This window comes from Pimephales promelas, chromosome 10, assembly GCF_988280905.1.
Source record: "Pimephales promelas chromosome 10, fPimPro1.hap1.1, whole genome shotgun sequence".
In the NCBI taxonomy this organism is placed as follows: Eukaryota; Metazoa; Chordata; class Actinopteri; order Cypriniformes; family Leuciscidae; genus Pimephales; species Pimephales promelas.
In genome coordinates, this window is record NC_142778.1 from 25,000,067 (window position 1) to 25,013,820 (window position 13,754).

General features: G+C 36.5%; 2 protein-coding genes across 5 annotated transcripts in view; both read left to right on the forward strand.

The window, feature by feature from the left end:
• The window catches only part of bicd1a (BICD cargo adaptor 1a), a 103,235-nt gene extending 100,535 nt beyond the window's left edge, over positions 1–2,700 (forward strand). The window contains exons 12-13 of one of the 3 annotated variants that reach the window (XM_089116351.1): positions 559–644; positions 2,460–2,700. In XM_089116351.1, coding sequence (XP_088972477.1) covers positions 559–644; positions 2,460–2,571 — 198 coding nt within the window. In that variant the 3' untranslated portion in view covers positions 2,572–2,700. The remainder of the gene's footprint in view (positions 1–558; positions 645–2,459) is intronic. The other 2 variants (XM_089116352.1, XM_089116353.1) reach the window with 2 other exon arrangements.
• Positions 2,701–4,893: 2,193 nt separating this feature from the next.
• Positions 4,894–13,754, forward strand: part of fgd4a (FYVE, RhoGEF and PH domain containing 4a) — a 54,132-nt gene continuing 45,271 nt past the window's right edge. Inside the window, exon 1 of one of the 2 annotated variants that reach the window (XM_039650395.2) lies at positions 4,894–5,256. In XM_039650395.2, coding sequence (XP_039506329.2) covers positions 5,142–5,256 — 115 coding nt within the window. In that variant the 5' untranslated portion in view covers positions 4,894–5,141. The remainder of the gene's footprint in view (positions 5,257–13,754) is intronic. The other variant, XM_039650396.2, reaches the window with a different exon arrangement.

Sequence of the window (13,754 nt, forward strand, 5' to 3'; positions counted from 1 at the left end):
AAAAATACTTTGCAGTGCAGCACAACTGTTTTTAACATTGCTAAGCAATGATTCTTGAGCAGCAAATCAACATAATAATGATTTCTGTATGATGCTGAAAATTCAGCTTTACCATCAAAGCAATAAATGAAATTTTAAAATAGTAAATGATTATTTTAATTTGTAATAATATTTCACAATTTAACTGTTTTGACTGTATTTTTAATCAAACAAATACAGCATTAATAACTTCTTTCAAAAACATTTTAAAAAATCTTACTGACCCCAAACTTTTGAATGATAGTCTCTGTTTAACAAAAGGTGATACCACCTTGCTTTCCTTCTCTTTGTACCTGGTATTCCCTATATATATGTTAGTTATTATAATAGTTCATAATATTGTGTTACTTTATCTCATTCCACTTACTCTGCATGAGATTAACACATAGAATCACACCCATGTTTTCCCATAACAACTATTTTCAGCGTATTCACTTCTCATCTCTGTGCCCATTTATGTCTGTGTTTGTGTCACTAACCCTGACTGTCACACCTCTGTATATCTGTCTAATTTATCAGTCTCTCTTAGATTGTCAGCAGCCTTCTGCCTCAGTACCGCCAACCTCCCCTCAACTGAGGCGCGGGAGGGCATCTACGGGCTACAGGTAACCCGTCCTTTGGAGGAACTCGCTCTATACTGCGTTTTCTCTCACTCTATTTCTCACAGAGAAAAATGTCACACCTTCTGTATAGGGTCATACAGTCACAAGTATCGTTAACAGCACCACCCACTTGGTCACACTTTTACAATGCAATTGCAAAACACTACTGATTAAAGGTTTGGGATAATTATTAATGATTATTTAGTTTATGATCCTTCAGAAATCATTCTAATGTCCTGATTTGGTGCTTAAGATTTTTTTTTATTATTATTATTATCAATGTTGAGCAAAATTGAAACCTTGATACACTACCATTTAAAGTTTTACAGTTGAAAAAAAAAGATTTTATTAAGCAAGGATGCATGAAAAGTTTAACACTGATAATAATTAGAACCATTATTATTATTAACTGAGCACCAACAACAAATGCACCAAATCAGCCTATAAAATGATTTCTGAAGGATCATGTGACACCCAAGTCTGAAATTCAGCTTTAATATTACAGGAATAAATTACATTTTAATATATATTTAAATACAGAACAGCACATAAATGCTGCCTTGGTGAGTCGACACCATTTTAAGGGACATTTAACATTAAAGGGGTCATGAACTGGCTTTTTAAATTTTATTATATTGTTGTCTGAGGTCAACTTATGACGTTCGCTTGGTTTTTGCATTCAAAAACATCAAAATGAATAAGTAATAGGCTATTTTGTACCCTAGTTTTGAGCCTAGCTGAAAAACGCTCGGTTTTGATGGGCGTCTCGCACTGAAGACTTGGAAGTAAACGCCCACTGCTGTGAGTGGATAACAGTTTTGCAAATTATAATGAGTTTCAACTCACCCGTCGATTCTCTTGGGGGAAATTGTTTTGAAAACGTCCAATGTTGTAAAATGGCAGCCGGAATGATTCACCCATACATGTTCGACCCAGAGTCCGTGTGTTGCACAATTCCTGTCAGATCCAATATAGACAGAAAAGCAATGTTCTTTACTCTTAAATGGTCTGCAAATTTAGTCTTGTTTACAAAACAGTCCTCAGTGAAATGAAGAGAACAGACGACAATGTTTTACCCTAGTTTATCCATGCAGTCCTATTGGAATCCAGAGGAAGCATATGCAGTGACTGTCTTCTTCCACAACCAGGCACTGCACAATATTTTGTATTGCTCGGTAGCTCGATCCGGTTTGTCATCACGACTGTCGAGGTAGGCATCTATATGTTATTTAGCTATGCGTGTAATGCGTGAATCGGTGGGCGGGGCTAAACCGGCCATGTTGAAGTAGGTGTTGATCTTCTTTCTTTGCTAGTGTTTTATCCTCTTTGTCGTCATAGTTCCCCACTTTTAAAAACGAGTCGTTTGCTGAGGCTGGTGTCAATAAAAGCTTTTATTGGACTAACAAGGATGTTTTCAGTTCTGAAACTTACAGGATATTCTTATAATATGATGACCTCTTAGGTGTCAAAAGCTGAGTTCATCACCCCTTTAACATTTTAATCATCCAAAACGTTTGACCGGTAGTGTATGCAAATAAAAAACGAAGATGCCCTCTCATCCCTGTGCCGATGAGATTCCTGATTCCTGTCTTCCAAATACTGTGCCTGCTTAAAAGCTACTAGCTTTTGCATGTGCCCCTGTGTGTCTGTCAAAGTGAGTTACTGTTTATGTCAGAGCTACTGAATTATTTACATGATTATTTTTCTATAACAATTCTTCCAGTTTAACAGGGAACAGGATATTTTTATTCTTATTCAACTAATGCTCTCTGTTTCTCTTTTTTCTCTCTTCTGGCTGTGCCGTTTGTCTCTTGGTAGTCGTAATGTGTTGTTATCTCTTCAAGAGGACCAGATACCTACGGCTAACTCCAGACTTCCATGTGACCCTTTCAACTGTCTGGCCAATCATTCTCATCTTTTTGGCCCTTAGCCTCCTGTCAATCAACTGTCAGCGGCCTATCCTTACAGAGACGGATGAAGGGGGCGGGGCGTATAAGTCAATAATGACCTCCCAGCCAATCAGATGCCCCTCTCCATGTGTGATTGATCCCAGAGGAGCCTAACCTAATTTCTCTACCAATCACTGAGATTGGATGATTATTCAATGGTGCTTATTGTGAAAGTACTAATTATCATGTTGAGAGCAAATGGAAATGGATTTATGCACTTATTTATTTTATTAATTTAATTTATTTGTGTTTTTGTTTGTTTATTTTAAAATATTATTTGTGGTATGTCTGATTGTTTGGATGTGAATATGGTTTTGGATATGGATACAGCGTTGCTTGAAAATACACTTTTAAACCACAAAAACAGTATTAATTACATCAACCCAGGAGTACATTGCAGTATGCAAGGCCACTTAAGCACCATTATTAGTCTAAGCTAATATTAGACTTTCAAAACGCACAAAAAAAAAGTGTGACATAATAGAAAGAGATGTTTGAATGGTTGAATGTAGGTGATACTGGTTAAATGGGACTATTGAGACATAATTTTCAACAGCTATAAAGAATGTTCAGTGTGATATTTGAGTGACTTTTATTTCAACCTTTAAGCTCCTGAGGTGATGTTTGCATTTCAGTGATAATACAATTGAGTTTTAAGCTGCTTTAACGTAATTCCACGTGGAATTTGTTTCTTTGTCCTTTTTTAACCGTTTATTGCTCTGCATATGCATAAAGAATATATTTTATACCTTAATTGTTTTTTTTCTGTTGATGAAGTGATGTCAGATAAGTCATTGAGGTTTGAGAGGACATGTAGGCCTAGTTTAGTACCTGATGGGCAAAAATCATGTTTGAAGAAGTGGCGTTATAGCTTGAATGGTTATAGCTTGATCCCAGTGCGCTGCTAAATTTTAACATGAAGTGGATTTATTATTCTCAGATCTGCTCCATAAACAGCATACATATTAGTATCTCATATTCACAATCTCTCTTTACATACAGTATCTCCTCCTCTCTCTGTTTTAATTTCTCTTTCAGTTATATCTAATCTTTACCTTATATAAAGCACAAACATATCTATGCATTTTGAAACCGGCACAGGATCATTTTAAATCATTTGGTCATCTCTCCTCCAATCACAAAGTGATTTGTACCAGCAGGATTAAATATTATATGCCATTGTTTTTATACAGCAGTAAACCACAAAAACACATTTTCAGTCTCATTGATTGACTGAAAGGTTATTAATGTGTCTAAATGAAGAATACAATCAGCAGTTTTTCAAAGCATAACTACAGTATCTCCATTGTGGAACTTGAACAAAGCTCAGTCTATGTAATGACATACAAAGAACGATTTAAGATAAATGGTCTCATTCACAATCTCTTTTAGCTCTCAGTTCTCAGTTTCTGTTCAGTCTAACCCATTCATTTGGTGTTTTGGACTACATTAATTTCTTTTCAAGCATTTGCGATAAGACGAGGAGTTTCAGTTTTATTAACTACACATTGTGGTAGATTTTATGCCTCTGAAGTGAAATATAGTGAATAACACCCACAGTGTCACATGGTGTGAACTGGTGAAAGCATGATCTTGCCGCAGGATATTTTTGTGTATACAGTCATAAACCACAAAAGTTTTTCGTGAAATAAAATGATAAAATAACACTGACTCCTGTCCTTATTATATGAGACAAAATGTGTGTCAAAGCTTTTTGTGCAGACAGAGCATACTGTAGTATATCACACCACATTTGTGTTTGGACAAAAGTCTAGTCTAGAGGACTGAGCAAATAAACTCCTAATTTTAACCTCTTTTATTTTATTGGAATTACGTTTTCATGACAATTTCTGTATATTTTATATTTTTTTAATTCTTCTTTTTCAATAACCCCAAACATCTTAATAGCGTATTACAACGGTCTCTAGGTCCTCTAATTTGATTGGCTAATCCGTGTTAGGTGAACAGAATCAAAAAGACTCGACTCACTCTGAGACGAATCAAAATCCCACACAGCTTTTTTTTTTTGCCTAACCTTAGTCTTAGTCATTTTAATTATGTATTTATTTTATTTCATTACACTTAACTTTATATTCTACAGTTTTTCGATTCTTCAAAGCATGAGAATCCGCCTGGCAACGATTAAAAATTCGTAAAAAACAACCTGTCCTCTAATTTCATTGGAAGCGGTATAGCCTATTCAAAAGATTCGACTCATCGATGTATCAAATCTCCACAAACTAATGTTTTGAGGTAGGGGGTCAGAGCACAGAGGAAGTGACTAGACCAATCCAGCTATCAGAGCGGGTTAGAGGGCGGTGATATGGGCTGATAAAGCGATAATGATTGACTCAGTGCGGTGCACTACTGTGACAGCCAAAGAATCTGAGGAAAATACAATAGCCAAGCTTTTTGCTTTACTTTTACGTAGGGTAACACTAGAGACCGCTTACTGTCACAAACAAGGACTTCGCTGAAATGCTGCCTGTGTGGACGTACAACGACCGTTTTTTATCTACAAAGGATTCATTTTGTTAACCAAGTCTTTTAAATGTTGGAACGAACTAAAGAAAACATGAGTGAATTGAGGAGAAACGCTATAAGGAGGAAGTCTGCGCCGAAGAAGACAGGAGGGTCGTCGGCGAAGGAATGCCCGGAATCCTCAGGTGAGTGCAGCGGTCAGGTGAGACCGGATAGTCCGCTTATGGGCTTATCCTTGTCATGTCATGTCAAACGTCCAATGCACCAGATACATTTGCCAGCCTTCATGAAAAACTGCTATCTTGTCTGGCATTTTGAAATATTTTCTTCGGTCAACTTGGAAATATGATTAGAAAATGCGCACACAGATAGGCAATAGGTACAACTTTTTTAAAAATTGATTTTTTTAGGTGGGCGATACCAAAATGTCATATCAGGAGTAACGTTAATGTTATTACTGCACTTCTCCTGCTCACTAAAGCTGCGATCTATTTACATAATTTATAAATGATGGGCCTATAAAATTGTGTATAGTGTACACAATGCTAGCTTGACATCAGCTAGCTTGACATGTTTTTAATAGCAAAATATTTGTATATTTGAACCTACAGAATGTGTGTGTGTGTGTGTGTGTGTGTAGCAAAAACATGTTTGTAAAGTTTCCTGTTGATCCTGTTGGAGAATGGAGCAATGCTAGATACATATAAAAGACCTGAATCTTTTGATTAAAATTTTATTTTGACCAAAAATAAATAAATTAAATGAAGAAAAAAAATGACAACAGATCTACTTTTTGAAGTGTCTTTTTAGTTCTTAGTTTTAATATAACAACAGAATACAATCTTTTTGTGCTCAAATTCATGATCGTAGTTTGCCTTAATCTCTGACAGCACACAAGAGATTTGGGTAAGTGCATTGGAATAAATGCCAGACTCCATTTTCTTCTTTGGATGAAAGCCCTGTTTGTGCTGTAAACTCAGGATATGAGAGTGAACAAGTCCCAACGGGTTGCGTTATAGTGTTTGGATTGCAATAGAGACATGTCTCTGACGATATATGAACCAGCATGCATAGGCCTAATTCTGTAGCTTTAGGTCAGGGAATGTGCAAGAGCTGAATTGAGTCAGTCGGTGTTTATAGGGATAACAGCCTACTGTCAAGAATACTCTGCATGGCACAGTACAGACACTTATGTATAGAAGTCAATTGGTGCCAAAGAGTCCAGTGTGAATGTGACTGCCAATGCATCATTTGCCTTTCAACAAAAGCAAAACATTGTGCTTCTTTGGATATTGTTGCATAGCTATTGTTGCATATCAATTCAATTTTAAGTTTCTATTTTAATTTATATAGGTCAGGATTATCTCTATAATACAGTGTTTATTCTTTAGGCCCGCTATTCACTATTGTCAGTTCAGAGAACTCTTGGTACTGTATCTTATTGAAGAGGCTGCAGTGGGTGACCGAGTTTCATTTATTTATCTGGTGGTGAAGATCCACTTTCTGTGCTTGTTATCATTACTGTTCACTCAATCACAGTAAAGGGAGCTCACAGTGGAGTTACATTGTTGATGTCTTTGGGAGTTGGATCTTTGCTAAATTCACATTGCTCTTAGGAAGAATTTGTTTAGCTTCCAACATGTGAAACTATGCAACAATTCTGTACAATTTATTGTAGAATTATAATATAATAGAGATGATCAGGTGGTGTATTTATGTGTATCTTACTACATTTACATTTTCATATTACATACATTTAAGCATTTAGTAGCAGACTCTTTCATCCAAAGTGACTTACAAATGGGGAGGGCAATAGAAGCAAATTCAATCCAACAATAGGCAACAAAATACAAGTGCTCTGATTAGTCCCAGTTCTGTCATGACAACTCTCTGGAGATTGGTATGGTAGGTAATAGAGATTGGCATGGTAATGTTGGCCTTGGTGGAATAGATCTGCTACCAACTGTAGAGCAAGTACTGTGACTTGCTACTGATACATTCACAGACATTTCTGTGATATTGTAAGACAATGCTGCTGCTGACATACTGTGTATGTGACGTACACTCACCTAAAGGATTATTAGGAACAGTATACTAATACTGTGTTTGACTTTGACCCCCTTTTGCCTTCAGAACTGCCTTAATTCTATGTGGCATTGATTCAACAAGGTGCTGAAAGCATTCTTAAGAAATTTTGGCCCATATTGATAGGATAGCATCTTGCAGTTGATGGAGATTTGTAGGATGCACATCCAGGGCATGAAGCTTCCATTCCACCACATCCCAAAGATGCTCTATTGGGTTGAAATCTGGTGACTGTGGGGGCCATTTTTGTACTGTGAACTCATTGTCATGTTTAAGAAACCAATTTGAAATGATTTGAGCTTTGTGACTTGGTGCATTATCCTGCTGGAAGTAGCCATCAGAGGATGGATACATGGTGGGCAGAAAGAGATGGACATGGTCAGAAACAATGCTCAGGTAGGCCGTGGCCTAAAGTGGGCCTAAAGTGTGCCAAGTAAACACCCCCACACCATTACACCACCACCACCAGCCTGCACAGTGGTAACAAGGCATGATGGATCCATGTTCTCATTCTGTTTACGCCAAATTCTGACTCTTCCATCTGAATGTCTCAACAGAAATCGAGACTCATCAGACCAGGCAACATTTTTTCCATTCTTCAACTGTCCAATTTTGTTGAGCTTTTGCAAATTGTAGCCTCTTTTTCCTGTTTGTAGTGGAGATGAGTGGTACCCAGTGGGGTCTTCTGCTGTTGTTGTAGCCCATCCGCCTCAAGGTTGTGCATGTTGGGGCTTCACAAATGCTTTGCTGCATACCTCGGTTGTAACGAGTGGTTATTTCAATCAAAGTTGCTCTTCTATCAGCTTGAATCAGTCGGCCCATTCTCCTCTGACCTCTAGCATCAACAAGGCATTTTCGCCCACAGGACTGCCGCAAACTGGATGTAGATCCAGTTCCCCTTTTCACACCATTCTTTGTAAACCCTTAATGGTTGTGAATTGTGAAATACTCAGACCGGCCCATCTGGCACCAACAACCATGACCTTTCAAATCACCTTTCTTTCCCAATATGACATTCAGTTTGGAGTTCAGGGGATTGTCCTGACCAGGACCACACCCCTAAATGCATGTGATTTGGTTGATTAGATAATTGCATTAATTAGATATTTAGTTGAGTGTGTAATTATATATATATATATATATATATATATATATATATATATATATATATATATATATATCATACAATGTGACAAATTTTTAACCCCTGTAGCAGATCTATGATGGTGGAGCTGGGGAAGGTAGAGGGTTTCTGAAAGCGCTGCATACTGCTACCAGCAACACACTGGCATTTGTTTGAATATTGAGCTGCTGCTCATTGGATGCTGATGCACAACACTGTTTTCAACTAAACGGATTACTTTTTATGTGTTTTGTATGTGTTGTGTAAATCTCTGAAGATGATAATGTCATGTATTACGTGTTCAATCTATAGTGTTTCATCGCCGTCTAATGGCCTGGCAGCAGAATACACATTGTTTTTAGTCATTTCATGGAAAACACTGCGTTTTTAGCTGTTTAGTGGATTTAATAGTTTTGACCATGATGTCATCTGTACACGAAAAACTCAAATGCATATCGTTGTCATGTAACATACCCAAAGACTCATCAGCCTGCGTTAGATTTTCATGTCAGAACTTGGTATGGGCTATATGCACGCATAAATTCCGCATTTGACGCAAGGATGCTCGTCCATTTCCGGTTGTGGAGATTAAAGCGGAGGAGAACCGAGGAAAACGGGATTATGGCAGAGTCTTCAAAATTTACTGTCCTCCCGTCTTTGAAACGAAACGTACATACGTTTAGATGTATTTTTATATATAGTTATGATTATTTAATATAATTTTAAAAAGAAGCATAAACACAACGAGGGGTGTCTGTTTTAAATGTTTTTGTGACTAACGTTTCTTTAGTATAACCATGGAGTATAAAATTCAATATAAATTCTCTGTATTGCATTGGACTCTACGATCGGCGGAAGTTATCGAGCATCCCTAATCCTTCACCGGAAATACCGCCGTGCATAGAGCCCATTACAGGGTGGCCGCGGGTCATTAAAAAGCATTAAAAAGTCTTAAATCAATTTTCCTAAAAATAAGGCCTTAAAAAGTATTAAATTGTTAATTATGTTTGTCATGTCACCGCAAAGATGCAGGCCGGGGCAAAGGCAATCGTTCTGCCAGCCAGGTCGAATATTTTCTACAAGCTAACGTAACCTGTGTGTTTGTATGTTGGAGACACACGGGTGCGATCTCTATATTTGTGTAGGCCTATATACTCGCATTAAAACACAGTTTTAAAAGCAAAACATATTTATCCAACCCCTGTCTGTGTGTTGTAACTTCTGTCAGAGTTTGAGGTCTGCCCAGATGAAGAATAGGAAAGACAGTGCAAACGAACTGGTTGTTCCACGAGTCCTTTTATAGTTGCTTTCTTTCAGTAAAACACACTCTTCATACTTTTCGAAAGAGCGGATGTTAACAGGTTAAAGAAAACACTCTGTAAAACGCTACAAATCAAAGTGGAGGTAAACGCATTATAACATCACGCATACAATAACGAACGCCATAGAAGAAGTCATCTTAAAGGGTTAGTTCACCCAAAAATGAAAATTAAGTCATTAATTACTCACCCCCATGCTGTACCAACCCCGTAAGACCTTCGTTCGTCTTCGGAACACAAATGAAGATATTTTTGATTAAATTTGAGAGCTGTATAACTACCACATTGGCTCCTAAGGGACTGCCTCTTGACGGCCCAGAAAGTCAATGAAGAAAATGTTTAAATATCCCAAGTGACTACCGTGGCTCAACTATATGTTTATCAAGCGACGAGAATACTTTTTGTGCGAAAAAACAAACAAAAATAACGAGTTTATTCGACTATTCCTTTTCTTCCTTGTAGGCCAGAAACGAGACTTCCTTAGATTTCCACGACGCATGCGCGAGAATTGCGATCTCCTTACACTACTTAAGTTCAGTTCTCGCGCATGCGTCGTGGAAATCTAAGGAAGTCTCGTTTTTGGCCTACAAGGAAGAAAATGAATAGTCGAATAAACTCGTTATTTTTGTTTGTTTTTTCGCACAAAAGTATTCTCGTCGCTTGATAATCATATAGTTGACCCACGGTAATCACTTGGGATATTTGAACATTTTCTTCATTGACTTTCTGGGCCGTCAAGAGGCAGTCCTTTAGGAGCCAATGTGGTAGTTATACAGCTCTCAAATTTAATCAAAAATATCTTTATTTGTGTTCCGAAGACGAACGAAGGTCTTACGGGGTTGGTACAGCATGGGGGTGAGTAATTAATGACTTAATTTTCATTTATGTGTGAACTAACCCTTTAAAGGCATATCAACATGTCATGAACACTACTGAACACTAGGTGGCCGTTACAGAGTTCCATCTTTTGGACATTCATCATATCGCATTGGTTTTCATTTCTTGTCCTCAAAACAGGGCACTAATCTGTTTATTTTTAAGTCTTTGTAGTATTATTTTATACGGAAATCAATTATTTATAATTCTTATGATGAGAATAAAGTTAGAGTTAATTAAAATTAAGCAAAATAAATATATTGATCTGAAATATAGCAAATTCATTTTAATTTATTAATTAAAAGGTACAATAACCAAACATATCTCAGTCTTTTTTAAAATCTTTTTATTTGTTTAATTAACAAACGAATTATATGAAACTATTATCAGTACACTATAAATAAAGTGGTTATATGCCTTTATTAGTAAATTAAATCCAAGCCTTTATTAATATACTTTATTATTTAAAACATACAAGGCTTAAGACATTTATAAAAATGCCTTCTATATTTCTTTTCACACCACAGGCGACCGCACGTACGCAATTGACAATTGGTTATTGTCATTTCACCATTTTTTTGAACAGACAGTGTGTTTACTTGGAAATATTACTGTATATTTTCAGTTTTAATTTATATTTCCATCGTACGTTTGGTCTTAAATTTAATTTAGAAGTGGTATTAAAAAGTCTTAAATTTAAATTGTTTATACCTGTAGCCACCCTGTATTATGTCTTGAACAGTACATATAGCTCTTTAAATATTAATATTTATTTTAGATAGAATAGTAAGTGTTGGTTTTAATTAGTTGACGAAAAAGATGCATCTTCAGCTGTTTCTTGAAAATGGCTAAAGTTGAGATAGGTAGGTCATTCTACCAGCTTGGAACAGTCAAGGTAATGGTCAGTGAACTTTGGGATGGCACAACAAGTCGCCGTTCAATTGCAGAACGCAGGCTTTTCTTCAAGTGGTGTAGTGAGTTTAGGTATTGGGGTGCAGAGCAAGTGGTTGTTCTATAGGCAAACACATCAGTGCCTTGAATTTGGTGCAAGTGGCAATTGGCAACAACAAGTGCAATTTTATAAGAAGAGGTGTGAGCATTTTTGGCATGTGCTATCAGCATTTGTTTTGACATGTCAATAGAGAAATCTCTCTGAATCAGTCACAAAATACAGTGATCTATGCTCGCACCAAGATAATCAAAAATAATAGTGAAGAACAAATGTGCTGAAAGAAAGAAAGAATAAAGTTGACTGCACATAAGCAGGAAAAAGCACAGGGACCCATAGCTATTTCCTGAAATGTATGCTTTATGTATTTTTTAGAAATGCTTTTCTCTTCAAACTTTGGGGGTTTTGATTAAATGAGCTAGTTTTTTTTTGTTTCCATTAACACAAGTTGTTGTGAAAGGTAACGTGGCACTTTACTAAATCCCATGTTTCCTCTGTGACACTGAAGTCAGTGTTTTAGGGGTTTCGGGTCAGACTCAGGTAAGACGGATCTGTTGTCGCAACATCACCAGAGCCAAAGACTTTTTTGTGAATCGTGTATTCTTGAGTAGCAGACAGTGCTGCTGTTTGTGATGTGAGAGATGCGATAGAGAGGGGCTATAAATAACTCATGGACTTATGTAACTTATACACACCCTTCATTATCCTCCTGTAAATATTTAAAGATGAGGCGGACCAGCCACAGGAAATGGGTCATTATCTTTAACACTGAGATCTAGACTAAAATAAATATTGTCATATCAGCAAATAATTGACACAATACTCACTGTTACTCTACATAGCTTTTTAAAGGCAAATATACATGTAGAAACATCCAGCAGGTGGCAGTATGATATCAAAAAACAGTGCGCAGTGCCTAATGGACATTTCTGATGCTATTTCTAAATTGAGACATAAAGCTTATTGTTAACAGAGTAGCTTCTGCTGTGGATGTTTAACTCACTACCGTTTATTTTCCCTGTAAATATTTCCATAATGTTAAATCTTATCTTATATCTTCACTGTAAAAAAATATTGTTGGTTTAACTTAAAAAAATAAGTAACCTGGTTGCCTTAATTTTAAGTTGAATTGAATAAGTGAGTTAATAAAATTTAATCATCAAAAACTCAAAATAATATGAACTAAATCAATTATTTAAGTTAGTTTGACAAAAGAAAAAATGTGATAACAAATCTTGAAAATATTTTTTTACAGTGATTTCACCTTCCCTCTTTTTTGTATCTCTTTTTTATTAGCATTTTTTTTTATTACAGTGATAAATAACATTTTAAAATATATTAAAAATAGATATTTTAAATTCTAATAATAATTTCTTACAACATTCATGTTTCAATGTATGCTTGATCAAATAAATGCAAGATATTTCTTTTAAAAACATGAAGAATGCAACATTTAACCTGTAGTGCAGACAGGACCACTCAAAATAATTGTAGTTTTCACAAATAAATGTTTAAATTACTTAATATTTTTCCATTTAAATGCACAGGGGAGGATTCATCACAATAGTTATTTATGTTGTTGTTGTTTTTTTTCATGAGAGGATTCAGGGGATTCATGAGAAAGACCTATAAGGTCAATTCAAAATGACGCACTTCCTGTCAGTTTCTGATGATAGGGAGGTGACTTCCATACTTGCCTATTGTGCAGAACACAATACACGGCAGACAGGATGTTGCAAGGTTTTGTGTTAGTCATATTATACAGTAGACTGGTAACCATGTTAAAAAGGTAGTCTAGGTCTGGCGATGGTGTGCTCTAAAGGATGTTGGATTTTGATTTTCACCTTATTTAACTTCCTGTCTTTTCATTTGTCTCAATGACTATAGAGACTTTAAGACCCTGGGTAGTTAGTTGATTTCACCCTTAGTTGACTCAAAGTTCTCACCCAGGTCAGATCTCTGCTTTGTGTACCTATGAGAATAAGCAGTAATTGAAGTTTGAGCTCCTATGTACCCTACCCCTCCATCCGGGGCAGTTCTGCCCATATCCTTTCCTCTTGACCAATTCGATGTGATTCATATGCTTAGCAAACACACTGCAGGGCTGGAGTTTCCTCACTTTTGTCTAGAGTTTCCCCCCTCAGGCTGGAGGAATGGGGCAATCCTGTAGATTGAACATCATGCCAAGGACAGACTCATTTTTGGAGACTTTCAGCACCAGGAGCATCTTTCAACCACATACAGTCTTGCTGGACTCAAGATTTAATGGAAATTCCTGAAATGGAAACATAAAACATGTACATTTCTCCAATCAACATCAATGAATGAAGA